Genomic DNA, 27,543 nt, shown 5'->3' with positions numbered 1-27,543 from the left:
ATCAAGGCATCCAAATTCTAATAATTTGTGTTAGAGGCACAGTGTGACAATTTTTCTTCTAGGTTGTCGAAGAGCATGAAAGTGTAGAGCAGAGTCGACGGGCTCAGGCGGAACCCATTAACCTAGATAGCTGTCTCCGGGCCTTTACCAGTGAGGAGGAACTGGGAGAAGATGAGATGTACTATTGCTCCAAGTGCAGGACCCATTGCTTAGCCACTAAGAAACTAGATCTTTGGAGGCTTCCACCCATTTTGGTATAGTACTCATGTTCATCTTGTTTGTAATTAGGGAAAATAATGTTATATTGTGACAGTGATTATACTGATTAATTAACTCTTCCTAACTGTGTTCTGAAGATAACAAAAGTTATGGGGAGTGTATGCAGAACTGAGTGTAGATTGTGATTGTGATTTTTTGGAGAATTTTTGAACTCGTATCTTGAATGTATAATATTCAACTGTGAGTTATTTTTGCATTTATAATTAGACTCTAAAAGAGACCAGAAGACTTAGGGTAATTAAAACTTATGTATGTATCAATACAAAAAGTGTACTGTTCAGAAAGGATTCCCTCTGACTTCAGTTTTGCTCTTTTGGATCTATTGGAAAGCATGACGACTACAGGAAATTTACTATAACAAGGTCCTACTTCATCCCCTTTTTCAGAAAATCTGTCAGGAAATGAGTAAATATGCTGAACAAGTCAAATCAAAATCAACTTTTTATGATCAACAGCCAAATAATCCGTTCCTTTATTTGGATTTAGCTCACACATTTTTTAGTTGTAGCTTGAGACAAGTTAATTCAGGTACAGTCGATATTTCCCTGTCCCTGTGGTGCTTACTGAGGCAATGCAGTTTAAGTGACTTGTTAAAAGATCATGAGGAGTCACAGTGGGATTTGAACTGAACTTTCCTGGTTCTCAAGAAGCAGCAAGACAAATATAGTAACATAGTAAATGACGGCAGATAAAGACATGAACTGTCCATCCAGTCTGCCCAACAAGATAAACTCATTTTACATGTTTGATTTGTCCCTGCCTTTCTCAGGGCACAAACCGTAGAAGTCCACCCTGCACCGATTTTATTCTCCAAATACCGGCGTCACCACCCAATGTCTGCTAAGATTCCATAGATCTATTCCTTCTAGACAGGATTCCTTTGTGTTTATCCCATGCATGTTTGAATTCCATTACCGTTTTCATCTCCACCACCTCCCGCGGGAGGGCATTCCACGTATCCACTGCCCTCTCCATCAAAAAATACTTCCTGACATTACTTCTGAGTCTGCCCCCCTGCGACCTCAATTCATGTCCTCTGGTCCGCAAGATCCAACATGACAGCAACAAACAGCAGATCAATAAAGAAATTCCTTCATAGCCCTGCTGTTTTTTGGTGATGGATTGTCCATCACCAGAAGTTTATTTACCACAAAAATCTAAAACACTGAAAAGCCAGACATATGGCCATGGTTCACTCTCCTAAAGGCTGCATCAGGGGCAAATAGCATCCAAGAGGTGTGTCTCAAAGGCCTCATCTACTTGATCAAAGAACAGCTCTCAATATAGCACACAGCTTGCAACTGTGGAGAATTAACTTCTGGTGATGGACAGTCTTCATAGCCCTGCTGTTTCTCGGTGATGGAATCTCTTTATTGACCTGCTGGTTCTCAGCCTACTGCTGTAACCACCTTAAGATGATATCAACTCTCCCATTCATTACTCCTTCTGATGTCTTCCATTCTACGGCTTAACATAGTAACATAGTAGATGACGGCAGAAAAAGACCTGCACGGTCCATCCAGTCTGCCCAACAAGATAACTCATATTTGCTGCTTTTTGTGTATACCCTACTTTGATTTGTACCTGTGCTCTTCAGGGCACAGACCGTATAAGTCTACCCCGCACTATCCCCGCCTCCCAACCACCAGCCCTGCCTCCCAACCACCGGCTCTGGCACAGGCACAGACCGTATAAGTCTGCCCAGCACTATCCTCACCTCCCCACCACCAGCCCTGCCTCCCAACCACCGGCTCTGGCACAGACCGTACAAGTCTGTCCAGCCCTATCCCCGCCTCCCAACCACCAGTCCCGCTTCCCACCACCGGCTCTGGTACAGACCGTATAAGTTTGCCCAGCCCTATCCCCGCCTCCCAACCACCAGTCCCGCTTCCCACCACCGGCTCTGGTACAGACCGTATAAGTTTGCCCAGCCCTATCCCCGCCTCCCAACCACCAGCCCCGCCTCCTGATCTTGACTAAGCTCCTGAGGATCCATTCCTTCGGCAAAGGATTCCTTTATGCTTATCCCACGCATGTTTGAATTCCGTTACCGTTTTCATTTCCACCACCTCCCGCGGGAGGGCATTCCAAGCATCCACTACTCTCTCCGTGAAAAAATACTTCCTGACATTTTTCTTGAGTCTGCCCCCCTTCAATCTGATTTCATGTCCTCTCGTTCTACCACCTTCCCATCTCCGGAAAAGGTTCGTTTGCGGATTAATACCTTTCAAATATTTGAACATCTGTATCATATCACCCCTGTTTCTCCTTTCCCCCAGAGTATACATGTTTAGTTCAGCAAGTCTCTTCTCATACGTCTTGTAACGCAAATCCCATACCATTCTCGTAGCTTTTCTTTGCACCGCTTCAATTCTTTTTACATCCTTAACAAGATACGGCCTCCAAAACTGAACACAATACTCCAGGTGGGCCTCACCAACGACTTATACAGGGGCATCAACACCCCCTTTCTTCTGCTGGTCACAACTCTCTTTATACAGCCTAACAACCTTCTAGCTACGGCCACCGCCTTGTCACACTGTTTCGTCGCCTTCAAATCCTCAGATACTATCACCCCAAGATCCCTCTCTCCGTCCGTACCTATCAGACTCTTCCCGCCTAACACATACGTCTCCCGTGGATTTCTACTTCCTAAGTGCATCACTTTGCATTTCTTCGCATTGAATTTTAATTGCCAAACCTTAGACCATTCTTCTAGCTTCCGTAGGTCCTTTTTCATGTTTTCCACTCCCTCCGGGGTGTCCACTCTTACAGATCTTAGTATCATCCGCAAATTGGCAAACTTTACCTTCTAACCCTTCGGCAATGTCACTCACAAATATATTGAACAGAATCGGCCCCAGCACCGATCCTTGAGGCACTCCACTACTTACCTTTCGCTCCTCCGAGCGAATTCCATTCAGCACCACCCTCTGGCGTCTGTCCGTCAACCAGTTCCTAATCCAGTTCACCACTTCGGGTCCTATCTTCAGCCCATCCAGTTTATTTAAGAGCCTCCTGTGGGGAACCATGTCAAAAGCTTTGCTGAAATCTAAGTAGATTACGTCCATAGCTCGTCCCTGATTCAATTCTCCTGTCACCCAATCAAAGAACTCAATGAGGTTCATTTGGCACGATTTCCCTTTGGTAAATCCATGTTGTCTCGGATCTTGCAACTTATTGGCTTCCAGGAAATTCACTATCCTTTCCTTCAGCATCGCTTCCATTACTTTTCCAATAACCGAAGTGAGGCTTGCCGGCCTGTAGTTTCCAGCTTCTTCTCTATCACCACTTTTGTGAAGAGGGACCACATCCGCCGATCTCCAATCCCTCGGAATCTCTCCCGTCTCCAAGGATTTATTAAACAAATCTTTAAGAGGACCCGCCAGAATCTCTCTGAGCTCCCTCAATATCCTAGGGTGGATCCCATCCGGTCCCATGGCTTTGTCCACCTTTAGCTTTTCAAGTTGTTCATACACACTCTCTTCCGTGAACGGTGCTCTATCCACTTCAATCTCATTTGTACTTTTTGCAGTCCATCGCGGTCCTCCTCCAGGATTTTCTTCTGTGAAAACAGAACAGAAGTATCTATTTAGCAAATTTGCTTTTTCTTCATCATTATCCACATAGCGGTTCGCAGTATCTTTTAGTCTCACAATTCCCTTTTTAGTTATTCTCCTTTCACTAATATACCTGAAGAAAATTTTGCCACCCCTCCTTACATTTCTAGCCATTTGTTCTTCCATTTGCGCTTTCGCCAGACGTATCTCTCTCTTGGCTTTTTTCAGTTTCATCCGGTATTCCTCCTCGTGTCCCTTTTCAGGAGTTTTTTTTGTATTTCTGGAATGCCAACTCTTTAGCCTTTATTTTCTCAGCCACTTGCTTGGAGAACCATATCGGTTTCCTTTTTCTCTTGCTTGTATTTACTTTCCTTACATAAAGGTTCATGGCCCTATTTATAGCTTCTTTCAGTCTGCTCTTTATATATTGTACATAAGTACATAAGTAATGCCACACTGGAAAAAGACCAAGGGTCCATCGAGCCCAGCATCCTGTCCACGACAGCGGCCAATCCAGGCCAAGGGCACCTGGCGAGCTTCCCCAACGTGCAAACATTCTATACATGTTATTCCTGGAATTGTGGATTTTTCCCAAGTCCATTTAGTAGTGGTTTATGGACTTGTTCTTATGGAAACCGTCTAACCCCTTTTTAAACTCTGCTAAGCTAACCGCCTTCACGTTCTCCGGCAATGAATTCCAGAGTTTAATTACGTGTTGGGTAATTTTCTTTTTTTTTCTTCGCTTTTATTATTTGTAAACCACTTTGTTATGCTGCATAGTTCAAAGGCTGTACATCAAGAAATTAAAGTAATCTAACATTAGGCTACGCCTTCACCTTGCTGTAAACATGTGAAGTCAAGGAAAAAAAAGGGCGAAAGTCAGTACGTATACAATTCAATATCATTTCAGGGAATAGAGTGATTTTGTTTTGTCATTTTCTTGAAAATCTCTTAGTGCCATGTAGCAGAGAATCATAAAAACTGAACTCAGCAGTGGCTACAAAAGTAGCATAATAAGTCTGTGCACATGCTCTTGTCAATCAAAAGTTTTACTTTTAAATTAATTTACAACTGAGATATATATATTTACTGTATGCATATTATCAGGGCAATTCTGTAGCTGGGTGTGTGCAGCTAAATACATCTTGCATGTGTAAATAGTACTTTAATTGGCACTTAAGTTGCACAAGTACACTATGCACTATTCTATCAGGTAGCACGTAAGTGTTATAGCACATAACTGCAAGGGGAGATAGACGTGGGCCATGAGCCATTGACTTGGAGTAAATGGTTGTGCCTAAAGTTCGACACGCCAGAGCAGCGTTACATTAATATTCTATAATGTCTTAGGCAATTCCAGATGATGTATTAGAATTGGCACTCAGCGTGTACCATTGTGGCATCTACATCAAGGCGCCAAGTTATATATTATAGAATTGCCACCTATGGAGTAATATTCAAACAATTTTATGCAGGTAAATAAACTGTTTGAGAATTCCCTTGTTATAGAATTGCCTTCTTAAAGTTTGACCTGTTAATTATCAGACCTATCTTTAAACATAGATCTTTTCTGCTTAATGCTGAACACCACTGCCAAAAAAGGAGAATAGTCCCCTATAAAAAAAAGCCAAAAGATAAGGCTCGAAGTCACTTGTGTTTTAAATCATTCAGATCAGTGTTGACTCCTGATGCAGGCGCTGAGTGTTGGAACACGGAACTGTGTCGAGTCTGAGTTTATTTTCTAAATTTCCACCATCTTTTGGGATTTGTTTTATGTAGACCTACAGTCTTTTGTATCGTAATAAACTTTGTTTTATCAGTTAGTCCGAGGTTCCACTATCCATTTTTGTTGGTCCACCCCTACTTGCTTGTCTTTTGAATATGAGTGCTGGTGCTATCTTTGCCCTGCCCCAAAACCGGCCTTTTTTTATACTCACATTTTGCCCATTTAGCATGTTAAATGGCTTTATTTTATATATAAAAGTGCAAAAAAGTGAGGTCTACATGAGTTTAAATGTTCACCACCCATCAGCAAATACATAACTTACCTTAAATAGTAATCCCCATATATGTTATGGTGATAACTGGCTAGTAATATATTTAGGTGACATCTTCATTTTCTTTCAGATAATTCACTTGAAGCGCTTTCAGTTTGTAAATGGTCGATGGATAAAATCTCAGAAGATTGTTAAATTTCCCCGGGAAAATTTTGACCCGAGTGCCTTTCTGGTACCAAGGGATCCAGCCCACTACCAACGAAGGCGGCTGGCACTCCAGGCAGATGGTCAAGCTGAGCCCCAGCCCTGCTGTCTGCAGGGAGAGACAAAGAAGCCAGATCCTTTAAACTCCTGCACCATGGGAAATGGGGATGCACTTATCAGGGTCCCATCGCCTCTTACTTCCCAAATTGCAGATGACAATAAAGGTACTGCCTGAAAAATATAGGAATTTGTCTTCATAGCATATTTGGTATTCTGTGTGCTGCAAATATAAAGTACTTTATTGTTTGCTATGTAGAGGTCTCGGGTAGCTCTGTACTGTGAAATCATATCCCAGAATATGACTCCTAATAGAAACATGATGGCAGATAAAGGCCATATGACCCATCCAGTCTGCCCATCCTCTGTAACCCCTAATTCTTCCTGTTCCTAAGCGATCCCACATGCTTATCCCATGCCTTTTTAAATTCTGGAACAGTCCTCGACTCCACCACCTCCACTGAGAGGCCATTCCACGCCTCCACCACCCTTTCTGTGAAATAATACTTCCTTAGGTTACTCCTAAGCCTATTCCCTCTTAACTTTGTCTTATGCCCCGGCTCTCTTCCTGTGTGTGTGTGTGTGTGTGTTTTCTATTTCTGTTGATGGCTCTCTCATTCTCCCTGTCTCCTCAGCTCGAAACCTTGGGGTCATCTTTGACTCTTCTCTCTCCTTCTCTGCTCATATCCAGCAGATTGCCAAGACCTGTCATTTCTTTCTTTACAACATCCGTAAAATCCGCCCCTTTCGAGATCACGTGACGTCATGACTAGGAGCGGTTGAGAAAGTTTCCGCTCCTGCCAACCTGCCCGTTAAACCCTCGAAACCGCGGAAATTGCCCTGAAAACAGATCGCTGAACTCACCAACACACGTAAGAAGTTAAGATACAAAATCGATACGAAGCATACAGGGAATCAATGGCGGCGAAGAACGTTCGAAAAGAAAGAGAAAAGACACGAGCCGGCGAAGAAAAAATGGCGGCTCCGGCGAGCCCGGCTGCAACTGCCATGAGCTCAGTGTGGGTGGCGGAAGTGGCGGCGGAGGTGACAGCCGCTATGGAACCCTTACTTGATCGACGATTAGGGCCAATAGATAGCAAAATAACTGCTGTACAAGAAAATTTAGGGCAGCTTACCAAAGAATTGATGGAATATCAACAACGACATGGGGCCCTGGAAGACAAGGTACTCAAGATGGAGGAGGAAAACACTAAGCTCAGAACTATAGTGGAAGGCTATGAAGAGAAGCTTGAAGATCTTGAGAACCGCTCCCGCAGAAACAACTTAAGATTTGTGGGGCTACCTGAAGCATTAGAAACAACAAATCTGCGAGTGTTTCTAGAAAAATGGCTCCCAGAACAACTACAACTCCCAGAAGACCTTGGAGCCCTTCAGGTGGAGAGAGCGCATCGAATAGGGCCTAAAGGTGCAGAAGCAACACGCCCGAGAGTGGTAATTTGCCGCATCTTAAATTTTGCACACAAAGATGCAATACTTCAAGCTTTGCGGAAAGAACAGGAATTGCACTATGGGAATAAGAAGATTTTATGCTTTCAAGACTACTCCGCATCGGTGGCGATGCAGAGGAGGAAATTTTCTCCCATATGTTCAAAGCTCTTTGAAAAGAAAATCCGATTTGCACTACAGTACCCAGCCAAATTAAGAGTCACTTACCAGGCGGCCACGCAAGTGTATAATACAGTAGAACAGGCGCAAGCATTTTTGAACTCTGTGGAACACCGCTAATTGGGAGGTTATATGCAGGAACTACAGATATCTCAAGGAAGATGGATAGAAGCAGGTATCGCAACAGGAGTTGGATTACAAAAATTTGAGTGGATCTGAAGGATTTCAGAATCCGGCATGAGGACTTAGAATTATTGGTTTGGCAAGAGAGGTAAAATCCTGAGAGGAAACAATCCTAGGAGATTCTGAGGATTAACTAAAACCCTCGGGACCCTATAATGGATTACATCTTGCAAGACAGACCGGGATACTTGAACAGAATGCCATTGAGGATCGAGATAACTGTTCAAGAGACCTTCAATAAAGTTCCACCGCAGAAATGGGATAATCTGCTAGAAAGCCCTGGAAGCTTTAAGAGTAACAATGTTGGAGAGAGACCCAGAAGTACCCTTAAAGAGAGGCGAAGAGGAGTCTGCTCAAAAGTTGGAGTGACACTTGGAAACTTTGAAATGAGAGTTTTTTTTTTTTTTTTCTTCTTTTCTCTCTTCTCTCTCTCTTCTCTCTCTCGTTTCTATTTGAAGTTGTTACTGATGTTAACAGAATTAAGTTGATATGTTAAGCGAATATAAGAGGGGGATGTGCTGAGGGGGAGGGGGGGAAAGAAGAATACTTACACGCCTCTTAGATTGCAAGAGGGAGAGGGTAGGAGGCGTTATACGTGATGGTCTTATTTCGAGACCTAGACTCCGTAGAAGGGAGGTTGGGACCAAAGGGGGTAGGGGAATGTAGAAGGGGAGAAGCGGGAGGGTTTAGGGGACGGGGAGGAAGGGAGACCTGGGGGATACGATTAATTGGACCTAGTAAGGATTTAATATGGCTTAAATTGGAGAGAGAGGAGGGGTGGGGGCTGGGACACCCCTCTTCCTTGAATAATTGGTATGCATCTCATGAACAGGAAACATATATGATATGGGACCTCTGAAAGTAGTCACATGGAATGTGGGAGGGATCTCGTCCCCCATAAAACGCTCTAAAATTCTGCAACATTTGCAAAGACATAAAGTTGATATAGCCATGCTACAAGAAACCCACTTGTCGGTGGGGGAACATGCTAAACTTCGAACTTGGTGGGTGGGGGAATGTGCATTTGCAGCAGCACAAGGGAAGAAAGGAGGGGTCGCCATCTTGTTTCGAAAGGGAATAGCAGATAAAGTTAAAGTGCATTTTACTGATCCTGGGGGTAGATTCATACTTTGTGAGGCTCATATCCAACGCCAGATGGTGCTGTTTGGTAATGTATATGCCCCGAACCAATATGAGAGGAAGTTTTACAAGATGATCACCTCGAAATTATTAATAAATAATTCGTTACCCATAATAGCAGGGGGGGATTTTAATATGGTAATGGACCCATCGATGGATTGCACGGGGATTAGGAGGCAAGAGCTTAACCAGGCATCAAGAGGATTGCCTAATCTCTGCCGACAGGTGGGACTGGTAGACGTATGGAGGATGCTGAATCCACAGGGGAAAGACTATACACACCTTTCGCGGGCGCACGGCACACAGGCACGGATTGATTATTTGTTGATCTCAGAACAGATGTTTAGTTCAGTGACGAAATCGGTTATAGGAGCAGATGTGATATCTGATCATGCCTGGGTGGAGATGATTTGGGCGCCCAATGAGGAGAAGGAAGGGGAGAAAAGATGGGTTTTTCCTGCAGAGCTATACCGAGATCAGAGTTTTAAGGCTGTTATACAACAGAGTTGGCAAGATTATAAAAAACATAATGCAATACATGTGGAAAACCCAGTTTTATATTGGGAGGCGGCTAAGGCAGTACTTCGTGGAGAAATTATCAGCTACACAGCACATAAACGTAAAATGCAGAATAGAGAAATATTGAGATTAAGTCAATTAGTGTGCAAAGCTCGAAGAAGGTATGGTCAACAAGCCACCACCGAGAATAGGCAGCATTTAATGCTTTTACAGACGAAATTAAATGAAATACTTCACTATAAAGCTGCGAAATCACAAACATATTACAAATATCAGTTATATAAGCATGGAAACAAGTGCGGCCGTTTAATGGCGCGTTTGATTGCAGCTAAACAGGGCAAAACTAGGATTTTGACTATGAAGAAGGGACAGGGAGAACAAATTCATACGGATAAGGAAATCAGTGAGAATTTTTATCAATATTACAAAAGGCTATATGAGGCCCCGCCCGATGATGGCCTAGAGAGAGATTCCTATTTAGATCAGATCAGACTGCCAAAATTATCTCCCCAAGAAGGGCAATGGCTTAACACACTTATCACACCAGATGAGGTGTATCTGGCGATTAATCAAAGTGAATTGCTTAAGGCACCGGGAGTAGATGGATACCGAGCGGAATTCTATAAAATTATGGGAGAAGAAATAATAGAGCCCCTGGCCGCATTGTTTAATACTTTAATAGAGAAGGAAAGGGTGCCTCCGGATCTAAATACAGCTTGCATTATAGTACTTCCTAAAAAAGGGAAAGATCCGGAGTTAGCTGAGTCATATAGACCTATTTCGCTCCTAAATTACGAAGTGAAATTGATGGCTAAGATTTTAGCAAATCGATTAGCAAGATTTCTGCCGAAACTTATACATGACTCCCAAGTGGGGTTTGTGAGGGAAAGGAAAATCACTAGGAATGTCCGTAAGGTTCTGGCATCATTAGAAGCCAGAAATCGAGGGAATACAAAGTCTTTACTAATAAGCTTTGATGCTGAAAAAGCCTTTGACAAAGTAAAATGGAAATTTCTATATGCGGTTCTTCAGAAATATGGAATCACGGATAGATTTTTGTCAGGGATCAAAGCTTTGTATGCAAAACCGAAGGCCAGAATATCAGTCAATGGTATAACAACAAGGGATTTTGAAATAAGCCGGGGAACTAGACAAGGTTGTCCTCTATCGCCCCTATTATTTGTATTAACTTTGGATCCTCTGCTGAGAGACATTGAGGAGCAAAAGGCGGTAACGGGGATATCAATAGGGGGAGAGGCCTTTAAGGTGGCAGCATTTGCTGATGATATTTTGGTCCACTTATCAGACCCCCAGAACTCTCTGGAAGCTTTGCTGGAGATCTTTTCCGAATACGGAGACTATGCGGGCCTTAGTTTAAATTTGGAGAAGTCAGAGGCTTTAGCCTCTTCGGAGGAAATATGGCAACAGTGGAGAGGCGAGTTCCCCTTGAGAAAAGCACAAATTTCTTTCAAATATCTGGGAATACTATTGCCCATAAATCCAGAACAGCTGTATGACCTTAACATCAATAGGCTGCTGCAGGAAACTCAGCAGGTGTTACAAGGATGGCAGGATTTACCATTATCAATGCTAGGTAGAGTGCACTTGATTAAAATGGTGTTATTTCCCAGATGGCTTTATGTAATGCAAACCATCCCGATGTGGCTTTGACGAAAAGACTTACAGAACTTTTATAAATTAGCATCAAAGTTTTGCTGGAGGGGCAAAAAACCAAGAATTCGCTTTTCGACTTTAATAGGTAATTGGAGGCGAGGGGGGGTAGGTATGCCAGATTTAGAACTATACAACCAGGCATGTCAATTGCGCTATTTAGGAGATTGGTGCTTGGAAACACAGCGATACACCCCCACTGTGCTGGAGGCGGCACTCTGGGAACCTTATCAATTATTCTCACTCCTACACCACAAAACAGGTGATTTACCAGAAGGGCTCAGTAAATGTGTGCTGTTGCGGCCGCTTAGGGAGATGTGGAGAGTGCTTATACGACATCTAGGGGGAGACCCTGAAATAACAGATCTACTAACAATCTGTGGGAATTGTGAATTCTTACCAGGCTTGTCGAGCCGCCATTTTGTAGTTTGGGCAAAGAAGGGGATTTCCAATCTGGCACATCTGGTGGATGGAGGTGGGCAACCCCTTACAGAAGAAGAAATACTGGGGAAAGTGGGTGATTCCTGGGGTAACAGATTTGCTATAAGGCAGGTGCGACACTATATGGCCTCTCTCACGGGAGACCCTTTGAGAACCCGGATGGGGGATAGGGTAACAAATTTTTTTCACTCTTTGGGTGAAGGTGAACTTACAATATCCCTGCTCTATAAAACAATATCAGGATGGCGACCCCCCAGAGATTATAGGATGTTGAAGAGCGCATGGGAAAAAGAATTAGGGACTAGAGTAGCTTCATGGGACATTACTAAATCGATAGCAAGAATACCTTTGCTAGTAGCTGATGCTCGCTTAAGAGAATGTGCCTATCGTTGTATTCACAGGGGATATATAACTGCTGTCCAATTAGCTCACATGGGAGAGAACCGGAGACCAGAGTGTCTCAAATGCGGAAAAGACCCTGGCACAATGTTACACATGTTTTGGAGATGTTCCGCCTTGAAAAGATTTTGGACACAGGTCCGAAGTTTTTGGAAAGAGCGCTTAGGGCTACAGATTTTGGGGACAGCTGAGCAGCTGATCTTGGACATCCCGGGGGCCTTTAGAGGGCAGAATAAATTTGAAACAATATTGCTCAGAAAGATGAGTTTACTAGCCAGGAAATGTATCTTACAGTACTGGACAAGTAAAGATCCTCCAGCATATTGGCACTGGAGGAATCAATTACACCAGATGGCTTCTTGGGAGACTAGAGAATCCCGGCTCTCAAAGCGTAAGAGAGTCACGTTCTTGGCTGTTTGGGGCCCTTATTTGAAACATCTAAGCCAGAGAGGTCGAAGTTCGCTCTTAAATGAAGGATAACACCATAGATTATACTGAATAACTCCCAGGTCGAGAAAGGGGGGGGGGGGGGGGAAGGGAGGGAGAGGGAGGGGAAGGGAGGGAGAGGGAGGGGAAGGATAAACGGGTTAAGAGCAAAATTAAAAGGCTGTATCACAAAATGCATAAATGACATATGTTTATTGACGAATGGTTGTACACTCAGTTTGAGAAATGTAAAGGGTGATTTGAAAAGCCTTGGGTGGCTGTGTTTATATTTGTTGCAAACCCAATAAAAATCGTTTAAATATAAAAAAAAAAATCCGCCCCTTTCTTTCCGAGCACTCTACCAAAACCCTCATCCACACCCTTGTCACTTCTCATTTAGACTACTGCAATATGCTTTTTGCTGGCCTCCCACTTAGTCACCTCTCCCCTCTCCAGTCGGTTCAAAACTCTGCTGCCCATCTCATCTTCCGCCAGGGTCGCTTTACTCATACTACCTTTCTCCTCAAGACCCTTCACTGGCTCCCTTTCCGTTTTCACATCCTGTTCAAACTTCTTCTACTAACCTATAAATGTACTCACTCTGCTGCTCCCCAGTATCTCTCCACACTCGTCCTTCCCTACACCGCTTCCCGTGCACTCCGCTCCATGGATAAATCCTTCTTATCTGTTCCCTTCTCCACTACTGCCAAATCCAGACTTCGCGCCTTCTGTCTCGCTGCACCCTACGCCTGGAATAAACTTCCTGAGCCCCTACGTCTTGCCCCATCCTTGGCCACCTTTAAATCTAGACTGAAAGCCCACCTCTTTAACATTGCTTTTGACTCGTAACCACTTGTAACCACTCGCCTCCACCTTCCTTCCCGTTCACATTAATTGATTTGATTTGCTTACTTTATTTATTTTTTGTCTATTAGATTGTAAGCTCTTTGAGCAGGGACTGTCTTTCTTCTATGTTTGTGCAGCGCTGCGTATGCCTTGTAGCGCTATAGAAATGCTAAATAGTAGTAGTAGTAGTAATATATATATATATCCATTCCCAACCCAGTCTCGGGGCACACCTAGTCCCATCAGGTTTTCAGGATATCCACAATGAATATTCATGAGTTAGATTTGCATGCAATTGAGGCAGTGCATGAAAATCTATCTCATACATATTAATTGTGGATATCCTGAAAACCTGATGGGACTAGGTGTGCCCCAAGGACTGGGTTGAGAATAGCTGGTATATATTGAGAGAAATTCTCGGACATTGCTGGGAGTAGAAATGGGGCAGGAAATGCTTCATGTGTAGTTTTGCATTTTCAAAACTATGTGCATTTTTTTGAAGGGAAAAAGTATCCTTAGAAAAATTAGGTGCAAATCTCTGTTGAAACTTTTGCCTTGAACAGTGTTCCAGTGAAAATGACACACATACTTTCCCTTTGAAAACTGGTGCAAATCTGCAGTTTTAATTTAATTGAATTTAAAATAGACCTTTATATTCCACTTATCCCCAATGGTTCTAGGCAGAGAACAATAAGATTACAATACATCATTCTATCAACATATCCAGCATAACAGTTTAGGCTATAATGCACAGAAGAAATAAAATGACACAATATTAATGATTACTAAGTAATCATCCATAGACCTATACAAGCTCAGCCTGTAGTAGATAAGTGTATCTAATAATGTAAATAGTAGTTACTGGCAGCAAACCAAAAGTAAGATTTCAAATGATTAAAAATTAAATTTTAACTCTCTCCAAAAAAAGTTTGAAACTACCAAGTTTTTACTAACATTCTAAATCTTAAATTATCAGAAGTATTTCTGATATCTGAAGGCAAAGAACTCTAAAGCTCTATATAATTCTGTTACTAGTTCTTTTTAAATGGCACAATTTATTCATTGGGAGTACCAGTCTAATTTCCTGAATTGATCTTAATTTCTTAATAGGACAATATAATGTAATATGGCCCTGCACATATCTCGGGATTCAGACAATATAATACTTTAAACACAAAAATCAAAAGTTTAAATTTGATTCTTGCTTTAAATGATTCAGTGGGGGGGGGGGGGGGGGAGTTGTTTTACTAAAACTAAGCTTGAGTTATCTGCAGTAGAGCCCATTTTATTCCTATGGGTCCTGCTGCAGATAACTTGAGCTAAGCTTTAGTAAAAGACCCCCCTCAGTAAAGTTGAAATAAGGACAGTGAGACATGTTCAAACCATTTCCCCCCTAAAATCGATTTAGCCACAGCATTCTGCACAATTTGTAGTCTTTTTACTTGTTTGGGAGACCCAAATAAATAATATTGCAGTAATCAGGATGGGACAATATCATAGATTGAACAACCGCGTGAACATGCTTGGTTTCTAATAAATTTCAGCAGGTGGTGGTTTATCAAGCCCTTGTAATAAACATAAACATAAGCTTGAAAAAATGAACTAACATAATTAATTTGTTAGTCCAGATTCAGTCATGACTCTCAATATTTTTATTTCATTTCAAATTGGGAATTCCACCCTTGTGAGTTTTGGTGGTTGTTATGGTTGCAAATACAGCTGGTTCCCAATCCATAAGCCCCCGGATTCTATATAGCACACAGAGATCCGTGCCAAAATCCAAGTGTATTCTATAAAAATGTGTATATTGTAATTGACTTAACAAGCTAATCGGCATTAACAGCTCTTAAGCAATAATGAGCACTAATTGGCAATAATTAGAATTTATGCGCACAACTCGCATAAGCGCATTCTATAATTCAGTGCACCTAACTTCTAAAGTGCACAGGCAAAAAAGGGGCTTGGTTATGGACAGAGAAATGGGCATTTTGTGGATGTTCCAAAATTTACATGCTTGGTTATAGAATATGGCCCAGTGCACCTGTCACGAAATGCCTAACATCCACCTGGGGCTAACCCTGTGGCCACCTAGAAGGTCAGTCTCAGCACTCCTCAGGCCCACTACCACCTGTGCATGTGCTCTACTCTTGCATACCCTTCCTCCCACCTGCTGGCTTACACTTGCTTCTGGGTGAGTCTCCCACCCGCAACTTAATTCCCCCAGTTGTTTCTAAGGACACTGGGGCCAAACTTCCAGGAGTCCCACTGTTCCTAGAAAGCACCCAAAACACAATCCACCAGGATTCTTGGTCAGTCCAGGACAAACAGAGCTAATAAATGAATTGATTTATTATCATAACAAGTTAAGACAGTGAAAGGATGAATAGGGTGTAATTAGCAAACAATAACAGGTAAATTAAACAGGCATCAATATTAAACTAACTAAACACTTATTCACTACCTGAGTAGTACCTGGGGGTTCAGGAAAATTAACTGCTCATAGTCTTTGAACAGGGTCTCAGTATAGAGGTCTGTACCTTTCACACTCCCACTCTGAGACTAAAGGTTTCCAGCAGATTCAATCAGAGCCCAGAGCATAAACACTGAGGGGCTTCTGACCAACAGCAGTGGCGATTACGTCTCCTTAGCTTAAGTGGGAAGAAGAAACTGTCACTTCTGTATCAGCTTTACAAACAAAGGACAGACACAATCTGCTGGCCAAACAGGGGAAATGCACATCATAAAAAATCGCTGTACAATTTACAAGCAGAAAAATTCCCTGTTTCTCCACAGCACCTAAATCTACGCACCATGATTTATGCCATGTTTTCATTAGTGTAAATGGAGGCGCATAGTTTTAGGTGCTGAGATATCAACTAAGCGTATTCTATATATCATGCCTAAATCTAGGCGCAGCTTATAGAATACGCTTGGTTGGTATTGATTTCCACGCTGATTTTTTTTTAGGCGCCATATATAGAATCTCCTCAAAGATGTTTCCTATCAGGGTTCATTTTCAATTTTAGTGCAGACATCCATTTATAAATTTCCTCAGAAACATTACTCATTTGACGATATCTCATTTGCAGGTCAGGTGATAACAGAAATAATAAAATCATATCATCAGCAAAGGAAAAATATTTAATCCCCAGTGGTTGTAATATCTTACCTATGTCTCTCAGATAACAATTGAACAGAATAGGGGAAAGGGGTGAGCCCTGTGGAACCCCATGATTAGTATGCCAAGAAGTTGATAGATCTTTCCGCTAGGAATCTTGGAAGAGGTGGGGGAGGGAAATGTTGTCGGTTTATATTCAGATAGGTTTATATTCGAGTATATACAGTATTAGATAGAGGACAGCAGGTATTTGTAATGCAATTAGATTTATAAGCCATATTCGACTTGGTAAATCATGATATTTTAATTACCAGGATAAATGAAATTGGCTTAACAGATAGCATATTGAGGTGGTTTACACAATTCCTGAAATATAGATCTCTTCCATCTATTTTTCAGGAATTTTGTAAACCACCTCAATATGCTATCTGCTAAGCCAATTTCATTTATCCTGGTTATTAAAATATCATGATTTACAGTCGAATATGGCTGATAAATCTGCATTACAAATACCTGCTGTCCTCTATCTAATACTGTATATACTTGAATATAAACCCATCTGAATATAAACCGTTTCCTTCCCCCACCTTTTTCGAAGAAAAATGTTAACTCGAATATAAACCAAAGGTTTTTATTCCAGCATTCTTATCCTTCCATCTCTCCCCTGTGGTGTCTAGTATTCATTCCCCTCCCACCCCCATAATGTCCGGCATTCCTAGCATTCCCTCCCTTCCAATAGTGTCCCTCCTCCTGTGCTGCTTCCACCACCAGCCCCCCCCCCCCCCCCCCCGAACAGGCATGGCTCATACTTAGTTCTTCCCTCCCCCTGGATGAACACCTGCCTTCCAGCCTCACCAGTAGCCCGCCTCGCCCAAGCCTACTATACCTATCTGGTGGTCTAGTGGTGCGTTGGGGCAGGAGCAATCCCCACTCGCTCCTGCCCATGCCATTTCAGTGGTAAAAATGGCTTCCGTGACTTCCAGCGGCAATCTGTAAGTCTGCCACTGGAAGTCGTGGCAGCCATTTTTACCATGGAGACGGCATGGGCAGGAGCCTGCCCCAATACACAACTAGATCACCAAAGAGGTACAGTAGTCCTGGAGGGGCCTACCGGTGGGTCTGGGGGGAGTTCTCCCAGGGGAAGGGGGAGGGAGGAACTAAGTTTGAGCTGTGCCTGTACGGGGAGAGAGAGAGAGTCATTGAGAAGTCTGCCATTTCAGGGGGGCTGGTGGCAGAGGAGGAGGCACACTACAGGGAGGGAGGGAATGGTTGGAAAGCCGAACCGGGGGGGGGGGGGGGTAGTAGGTCTCTAGTATAAACTGAGATTACATGTTTGATGCCTTTTTATGCCTAAAAAAAATCTCAGATTATATTCGAGTATATACGGTACTAATCTAATTTCTGATAACAGTTGCTGCTAATATTGCCTCTGTGCTAAATGTAGATAGAAAACCCAATTTCATTTGGGTCCAGTATTTGGTGATAACATAGTAACATAGTAGATGACGGCAGAAAAAGACCTGCACGGTCCATCCAGTCTGCCCAACAAGATAACTCATATTTGCTGCTTTTTGTGTATAACCTACTTTGATTTGTACCTGTGCTCTTCAGGGCACAGACCGTATAAGTCTGCCCAGCACTATCCTCACCTCCCAACCACCGGCTCTGGCACAGACCGTACAAGTCTGTCCAGCACTATCCCCGCCTCCCAACCACCAGTCCCGCTGCCCACCACCGGCTCTGGCACAGACCGTATAAGTCTGCCCAGCACTATCCCCGCCTCCCAACCACCAGCCTCGCCTCCCGATCTTGACTAAGCTCCTGAAGATCCATTCCTTCGGCACAGGATTCCTTTATGCTTATCCCACGCATGTTTGAATTCCGTTACCGTTTTCATTTCCACCACCTCCCGTGGGAGGGCATTCCAAGCATCCACTACTCTCTCCGTGAAAAAATACTTCCTGACATTTTTCTTGAGTCTGCCCCCCTTCAATCTCATTTCATGTCCTCTCGTTCTACCACCCTCCCAACTCCGGAAAAGGTTGTTATAAAATCCTCTCAAATCTAGTCATTTATTTTCCTTCCAGTTCTTCACTATTTCACTTCTTGCCACCTCTCTGCACTATTTGAGAAAGTCCCATCTCTTCTTAAAAATAGTTTACACAATTTAGTGTGCGTTCAGTTATTGTCATTCGTGCCTATTTACTAATAATGCATGTTAATTGTAGTAACATGTTAAATGTAATTTAATGTGCATTTGTGTGTTAATACGGGTTACTAAATGCAGTCTGGAAAAGTGAGATTTGCACCCTGGTTGCACTGATTCTCAGCCTGCTGCTCTAACCCACTAGCTGGCTACTCTACTCTAGTAGTTAAGCATGAGGTTGAGAACCACCGAGTTATGGTACATTGACAGTTTACTTGTGACTTACAGCGATTGTTTATACAAGGTTCCTTCTCTAAAGAGCTGACAGTGAGATTTATGGGTTCATTTTGTCATATTAAATGTGACTTTCTTTCTCCAGCATCTCCATCTTCAGGAAGGAAAACTGGAGTGAACTGTTCAAGCAAAAATAGCAGCCCAAACAATAGCCCGAGGACTTTAGGACGTGGTAAAGGTCGACTAAGACTCCCCCAGTTAGGAGGGAAAAACAAGCTGTCAAGCAGCAAAGAAAACTTGTGTGGAAGTAAAGAGAATGGCGCTGATCAAGAACAGAAGGAGGTTTGTGAAGAAGTGGATGTTGTATGTAGATCGCAGAGCTTGAGTGGAAGCCAGATGGAGTTATCCAGTGGGAAGGACAATGAGATAACATTAGTCACTGGATACGTTTGGGAACAAAAGACATGTAGTAATGGCAGTAGCAGTGGTCAGACAGAAAACCCCATGGATGAAGATAGTACAGATGACCAAAGAGAAGACATTGGCTGTAAACCTATTTACAATTTATATGCAATTTCGGTAAGTTGACATGATTTGGGACAATATTTCAAGGGTAAGCCCTACCATTGGAGTTGGGAAGAGCAATTTTTGAAGCTTTTTCCATGAGAAAAGTTTCGCTGAAAAAATTCCCACTCCTTCTGTGAATGTTTCCTTGTGTCGCAAAAGAACCTTGTCTGTGGTACAGAGAGGATGAGGGAGGGAAAGTTTGGAATCTGCTTCAGAGAAAGTGAAAGGTGTACCTAGAAACATTAGACCTGCAGTCGCCTTTCTGCTGCTTTTTCAAAGGGAAATTCCACATGGAGTTTCCCTTTGAAAGTGTGCTTGTTATCACATGGGTATAATGTACTTAAGAGTCTTCAAGCCAGGCAATTAGTATAACTAATTGCTCCATTAATGTCAGTTCAGTAACATCTGTTTTGGGGTTAGTTTGCTTAATGTTTATCATGTGCATTTAGATTTCTTGCTTGTATTTGAAAAGAAATGAAATTTCCATATCTTTATGAAGACCCCGGGATGCATTGGTGATCTAAAGTTAAATGCAGCTCAGAAGGTGAGAAACATAATGAAACAGGACACACTCAAATTATGGAAGAGTATGTCAAAAATCCAACACAAATGTGTCTAAATTTCAGGGGAGGATTTTGGTGGGAGGTCACTAGAAACCTAGAGGAAATTAACAGTTGTGACTGGTTCTGAGTTGACGGTGAATCTAAGCAATTCAGAACTTCAAGATGAAAGTGATTTAACTATAACCATTTGATGTTTTGTAACAGCACAGTTTTAAAACTGCTGGCATTATGTTTTATTAAATATAGCATATTTAAATCTGGTTTATTTTTTAGTGCCATTCAGGAATTCTGGGAGGGGGTCACTATGTCACTTATGCCAAAAACCCAAATGCGAAATGGTACTGCTACAATGACAGCAGCTGTAAGGTATGTATAACGGTGAGGATACAATGTCTGTTTTTGCCTGACTGTGGATGGTACATAAGAACATAAGCATTGCCATACTGGGACAGACCGAAGGTCCATCAAGCCCAGTATCCTGTTTCCAACAGTAGCTAATCCAGGTTTACAAGTACCTGGCAAGATCCCAAAACAGTACAATACATTATATGCTGTTTATCCTAGAAATAAGCAGTGGATTTTCCCCAAGTTTATCTTAATAATAGTAAAGGGGAAAGTAAATGCATTGAACAGTGATGTTTGGCTTCCACAAAATGTAGTTGTGTAGTTAATTTTGGTTAAAATCCAAATCAGCTTTTCTTCATACTGTTCACGTTGAGGAAAGTATTAGAAAAGAAGCCATAGAATTAAGATCAGATCAGGGGCAGCCCGAGGGTATCTGACACCCTAGGGAAACCTTCAGCCGTGCACCTCCCCCCACCCACTCTAGGGCAGTTCAAAGCCCACCTCTATCCCCTCCACACCAGGGTAGCTCAAGGCCCATACCCTCACATCTAATATCTCTTCCCCTCCTTAGGCCAGCATCTCCCCTTCCCTACCTCCCCCCATGGTTTCCAAAATCTCCTCTTCTCTATTCTCCCCTCCCCCATAGTTTCCAGCATCTCTCTCCTTCCCTGTTCCCCCTCTCGCCCGTGGTGTCCAGCAGCTCTCTCCTTCCATGTTCCCTTCCTCCTTCCCTGTGGTGTCCTTGCCACCTCTGGGACAGCACTTGCATGTCATTCAGGATGCTGAGACAACACTGATCGTTGTCAGCACAGAGGCTTGCACATCAGTTCATACTCCGGCCCCTCTGTGTCCTACCCCTTCTGAAACACAGAAGTCTAAAAAGGCAAAAATATTTAACTACTCAAGTGGAGAGGAATCTTCTCTAATAAGGGTCCCTGAGCCAAAGGACAAATCACCTATGAAAGCAAGAAACTAAAGTCATTTTAGAGGGTGAATAATGGAGTGCCACAATGATCTGTACTGGGACTGGTCCCATTTAACATATTTATAAATGATCTGGAAATTAGAATAAGTGAGATGGTTAAATTTGCAGATGGTAAAAAGCTATTCAAGGTTGTCAAAACAATGCAGGCTGTGAAAAATTGCAGAAAGACCTTAGGAAACTTGGAAGATTGAGCAACCAAATGGCAAATGAATTTTAATGTGGACAAATACAAAGTGATGCAAAGTTACTTGATGCTTGGGTCCACCTTATGAGTCAGCACTCAAGAAAAAGATCTAGGTGTCATTGTAGACCATACACTGAAATCTGATGCCCAGTGTGTGGTGGCCAGAAAAGCAAACAGGATGGTAGGAATTACTAGAAAAGGGATAGTAAATAAGACTAAGAATATTATAATGCCTCTGTTTTGTTCCATGGTGTGACCTCACCTTGAGTATTGCGTTCAATTTGGTTGCTGTATCTTAAAAAAGATGTAGCGTAATTAGAAAAGGTTCAAAGAAAGGTGACAAAAATGATAGAGGATGGAACTCTTCTCATATGAGGAAAGGCTAAAGGGTTAGGGCTCTTCAGCTTTGGAAAAAAGTTGGCTGAAGGGAGATATGATTGAGGTCTACAAAACCCTGAGTGGTGTAGAACGGGTAAAAGTGAATCAACTTTTCATTTTTTCAGAAAGTACAAAGACCAGGGGACACTCAATGAAATTACAGGGAAATACTTTTAAAACAAATAGGTGGAAATATTTTGTCAAAAAATAGTTAAGCTCTGGAACTTGTTGCCAGTGGCTGCGCCTAACAGTGTTTAGTGTATCTGAGTTTAAATAAGGTTTGGACAAGTTTCTACAGGAAAAGTCCATAGTCTGTTATTGAGATAGACATGGGGGAAGCCACTGCTTGCCCTGGGATTGATAGAATGGAATGTTGCTACTAATTGGTTTTCTGCCAGGTACATGTGACCTGGATTGGCCACTAGTGGAAGCAAGATAGTGGGCTAGATGGACTATTGATCTGACTCAGTATGGCTATTCTTATGTTCTTACTTGTTGCCCACAGGATCACATGCACTTTTTGGCATGCAGTGACCCTTGGCTACATGGGCAACTATCATTGCTACAAAATGTAACTTATTACTCAATGTCTATTAGCAAAAAATAAAGATAAATGTAGTATATTGAGAAGCTGCATTAGTATGTCTTCTAACTTGCCATTTGTTTTCCAGGAGCTCCAGTCTGATGAGATTGACACGGACTCTGCCTACATTCTGTTCTATGAGCAGCAGAGGGTAGACTATGCACAATTTCTGCCAAAGATAGATGGCAAGAAGATGGCAGACACAAGCAGCATGGATGAGGATTTTGAATCTGATTATAAGAAGTATTGCGTGTTACAATGAACAAGCGTTCTTCCATGCCTGACATCAGAGTGCGAAGGACATCAAAGCCACTATTTGGCAACACCTTTAAAAAGAAGTGGATGGGCTAAATTTGTTCAGTTTATCTTTTAACACTGAAGCACAAGAAAACAATCCCATTTACAGAGCCATTAATGTGGATTAGTATTTTTGTTGCTTTTATCTCACTACCTGTTCTGACTATTATAATGTGAGAAAAGCCAAAAAAAGTCTGCCATATGACTTGTAGCCAGCCAGGACCAAATGTGAGCTAAATGAAGTAGACTGAGGAGAAGCTAAACAAAATAGCATAGAGTTTATTGATTTCTTCTAACAAAATTCTAAGGATCCGTTTGTCCTACTCCAGATAAATCATTTGTAGTGTTGTCCATGGGCAACATGATCTGCTACCTCCTTCTTCCTGAAGCCTTGTTTTTTTCCGTTTTGTTGACTAATGATAATCGTTATTTTTATTCGAAAGATAGTTTGATGTATTGTGCACAAAGATGCTTCAGAAGACTGGAATTTTAGAGTGTTACCATTATTTAAGGGCCTTTTTTCAGCAGGGCTTTTGCCACATGTACAATATTAGAGAGATCAAAACCCTCTGTACACAATCCAGTTATAAGTTCTCATCCGTTAATGAATCGCAACCAGATCTGTACCTGTTGGCAAAGAGGGTTGTTTTTGAAAGGTACTGAGATGTATAGTGGAGTTGGAGTTTCTGTATTGGTTTATTAATGATTTCCGTTGTGTCATCTTATAGTAGCCACTGTGTTTAGCCTTTTCACTGCCTGGTAGTTTAGAACATGAGCAGAGTGGGAGGTGGACAGGCTGGTCAAACACAAGGGAGAAATACTGGGGTGGTGGTACTCTTCGCTGAAAGATCACCAAGATGCCCTTTAGTGTACAACTGAGTAAAAAAACAAAATAGTAAACCAGCCATTTCCATTTGTAATCAAATGGAGGAAGTTAAAAAAAAACCTGTTCCTTTGCAAGAAGCACTGTTCGCTTTGAGAGAACACAGACTGGGAACATATGTTCATTTAAATTTAGCTTCTTCCCTGAGTGAAAATAGACCATGAAAGCAGAATGTTCATTTTCAAAATAAAATGCCAGCTGTTTTTGTGAAACACATTTTTATGAGGAGGTGAAGGCAGTCCTTACCCATACAAATATCTCCAGACTTTTCACAACATATGTAACTTTTTTTAAAAGCAACAATCTTAGGTCCTCAGTAGACTGAAAATGTCATGTATTTTTTGTTAAGAATTAGCCTAGAGGAATGATGTGTAGGCAACTTCCCAATAGCTGCTCATAATGTGTGAAAGTTTACATATCAATCAAAAGTTTAATGCCCCATCATTCAGTAAGTGGTAGAGTAGTCTAAGCTTAGCACTTTCCAAAGAATGCTCGTGTATACTCCAGTGTTCATGTGACATTAACACATGGCAGCAAATTCCAGATCTCATTTTGCCCTATCAAATCCTGTGATTGCAGGCTACACTCTCAGCAGCTGTACACCAACTCACCATAAAACTTTGGTCCAATTCCAGTTTCCTCAGAGGAGGACTACCACACTTTTTTTTAGAATTGTCTTGGAATATTACTTTCATTACCATAGGTGCCGTCATTTACTATGTTAAGTTGTAGCTTTGGAAACGATCTTATTTTTAAAAATGGGTCCTTCTTGTCTCTGTTTTTAACACGGTCCTGCGATATTGGAAATGTGGTGGCTGATGTTTCTGCACGGATGCCATTTCTACAACGTTTCTAAGATCTAGGCTTCTGTCATTGACCAGTTCTGATACCACATTCACAGGACTGAATTTTGAGACCTGCTTCTCTTTTAAAATCACACTCTGTCATCCTAAGTGAACAGAGTGCAAAACACTCTAACTATCCAAAGAAATACAAAAAAGAGAAGAAATCTGTAGTTTGGGGATCAGTGTCTTGGACACCAAAAAATATATGTATATTAAAAGACCATTGTAAATGGAATGATCTGGCATCCTTTCCCACACCCCCAGATCTTGCTTCCCAGTTATAAAGTTTGGCCTATTTAATTCATTACCAATATATTTGCAATAATACTTTTAATCCCATATAATAGAGCCCCCCCTCCCCCTTTAACTGTATATTTATTTATATTTTTGCACATACAAGGGGAATGATGACAATATATAAGTGAAGCATAAAAGCAATCCAGTGACAGGCTCAAGGGGAAAAATAAGGGGTGGGGGAAGGGAGGGAGAAATCTGTATCTAGAAAACTAATTTTATGAAGCAGGATATACTGGGATGGAATAGAGTAAGAGAATTTTTTGAGTATATTTGCATCAGTCATTCCTCCTGTTTTGTCTTTATAATACCAGAACTTATTTCAGTTAGTCCCCATGTATCTTTGTTGTCACTGTAAATTAGAAAAGGACTTTGACATCGGTCTCTCCAAAATGTATTTCATTGGAGTATGTCAGATTTTCTGGAAGAAAACTACACTAAGGTCTGGGTTGTATTTCACAAAAATCTTCAAATATTAATAATAGGTTATTTTATTGTTGTTTATAGAACAGGAGCACAGTTTTTGAATACATTTACTCAGACCAGTAGGCTATCTGAAAATTGCCCACCCTCTCTGTAGTTTTGAGTATTTGTGCCTTTTTTCACACACACATACTTTTACTGCATATTCTTGGAGGGCATTCCTGCAGGAGGGTTAGGTCAGAGGAGTCAATGAAGCTCAGAATATATATATTTTTTTAAACCAAGGGGCCTATGTACAAACCTGCGTAAATGTTTGTGGGTTAGTGCCCATTTCTACAAAATTTAGCCAGGAGGTGCAAGTGAGCTATTGACTCATTTACAACCATTAACTAAATTTCATATGAAAAATTCCTTGTGTTGGCCCAGCCAAGAACTTTACATGTTCTGGGCTGTGGAAACACAAGACAGTTTTTTTTTAATTCTTCATTTGCAAGGCAGTGCTGAAGAATTAAAGGGTGCTCCAGTCTGACTTGGAGGTCCCCAAGAATCCCTGTCTCCTAGGGTGGTCCAGTGGACTGGACCTTACCCAAACCCTAGTACTGAAATGTGGATAAAATGTATTTGAAGTTCCTCCCTGAAACCCCACTCCTTTCAAAATCCTGCCATGTCCCACTTGAAAAGTTCCCCACCCTCTCCCATCCCAGTGTGTCTATCATTCTGACACCCCGACTCACTGTAGAGGTCCATGGGAGAAGGAGCAAGTCCCACTAACTCCTTCCTCTGGTGGTCAACTTTTTCAAAATTGCACTATGGAACCCTAGCAATGGTCTTGTGGTACTACCACTACGGATCAGATTGCTTGGCATGTTTAGCCCTAGGGGAGGGAAGGGTGTTGGGGTGATGCAGGCATTGGGGGTACACACCGCCTAGCGATCAGGTCTGATTTGGTCCGGTCCACTGGGCCACCAGGATGTTGAGGCCCCCATGGAAGAAGTGGGTTCAGAGGGATCTCCAGTTCAGGCCTGAGGGCCTTTAATTCTTTAACATCGCCAAGTGAAAGCTTCTACAGCTCATGAACTGTATTTTTCCTAGTTAAAATGGTCTCACAAAGTCAGGTGCATGCTCATTTTTGCTTTTTATTTTTTTTATTTTTGCATCAATAAGCTGTGTTGTATAATTCTGCATCACAGCTGCTGATTCATGCAAAATTTACATAAATGTTTACTTGAAGTGAGCTTTGCGGGAAATTATACTACAGTGAAGTGTACTTTGGGGGAAGTGACTGCAAATTTGTACTTGGCGCCAAAATAGCATGTCTCCTGCATTTTGGTGTTTGCATTTCTATGCCTCTTGCACTATTTTTGGCGTAAATCAAGTCACTTCACACTTTAGTACATTGGGCCCTCTGTGCCTTATTTTGGACAGAAAAGGTAGCATTAGAAAAATAGTGCTTAAAGTACGTCCTGTGCCCTCTGTACTGTTAGATTCCTGAAGCAAATATAAAATAGCATGATTTTCCATAGAATAAAAAAAATCCTTCATTCATGCAAAAAATTAGATTTGAAAAACCTTAGAGCTGTTGTATAAGTAGTGATGAAATAAATGAAATACCAGACAGTTGATGGGTAATCTGAGTTCTGTTTAAAATGTTAAGTTCATTTTCTGCCTATAGTTACATTATATTTTGTCATTTTTAGTAAGTATGTTAAACAACTAGTTTGAATTTGACACTTTCTTCTCATTTGATCAGTTATTGAGGACTTGATTTAATGCAGACTCTGTGTATTGGCTAGATGTAACGCTTTCCCCAGATCAAAATCCTGAACCAGATTTACTTAGAATTAAGCTTTTGGCTGTCATGTGTTTGTGAGTTATAGTATTATGACTGAACTGAGTCCTGTTTAGTTATTTAACACTGGAACAAACAAAATACAGAACATTTTTGAGCAGTAAAAAGTAGTGTACTGAATGAGATTTTTATTTTACTTGAATCTGAGTAAATGCTTTCGTAGAGGAGGAGGGTGATTGTTTTGAGGGATTAATAAACCTTGTTTGAATTGCTAAACATTAACCCCCCCCCCCCCCCCCCCCCCCCCCCCCCGAAAAACAGTGTGTTACTGGTCACAAAATGTTAACTGCTGGCAACCTACAGCATCCTTGAAGGAAAGAGCCTAAACTCTTGTGGTTATTATAACCCCTGGCTTGGGTATTTCCTGTTGAGCAATTTCTCAGTGGGGTGAAGAGCAGAACATAGGTAGTTACCTTTCAGAAAAAGTCCTTTCTCTTCCTCTCTCTATTATTAACTACCATTTTCCTCCAATATTGTATTTCTCAAAATACAGCAGAATCT

The 27,543-nt window shown here is 41.8% G+C and overlaps 1 protein-coding gene across 2 annotated transcripts in view; it reads left to right on the top strand.

Annotated features, from left to right (window-relative positions):
• USP32 (ubiquitin specific peptidase 32) overlaps window positions 1-27,268 on the top strand; it is a 389,293-nt gene extending 362,025 nt beyond the window's left edge. For both annotated transcript variants that reach the window (XM_030222074.1, XM_030222073.1), the window contains exons 30-34: window positions 63-254; window positions 5,967-6,264; window positions 18,992-19,425; window positions 20,250-20,342; window positions 22,540-27,268. In XM_030222074.1, the coding sequence (XP_030077934.1) occupies window positions 63-254; window positions 5,967-6,264; window positions 18,992-19,425; window positions 20,250-20,342; window positions 22,540-22,713 (1,191 nt within the window). In that variant the 3' untranslated portion in view covers window positions 22,714-27,268. The remainder of the gene's footprint in view (window positions 1-62; window positions 255-5,966; window positions 6,265-18,991; window positions 19,426-20,249; window positions 20,343-22,539) is intronic.
• The last annotated feature ends 275 nt before the right edge of the window (window positions 27,269-27,543 follow it).

This window comes from Microcaecilia unicolor, chromosome 13, assembly GCF_901765095.1.
Source record: "Microcaecilia unicolor chromosome 13, aMicUni1.1, whole genome shotgun sequence".
Lineage (NCBI taxonomy): Eukaryota > Metazoa > Chordata > Amphibia > Gymnophiona > Siphonopidae > Microcaecilia > Microcaecilia unicolor.
This window is presented reverse-complemented; position numbering and strand designations above follow the sequence as displayed.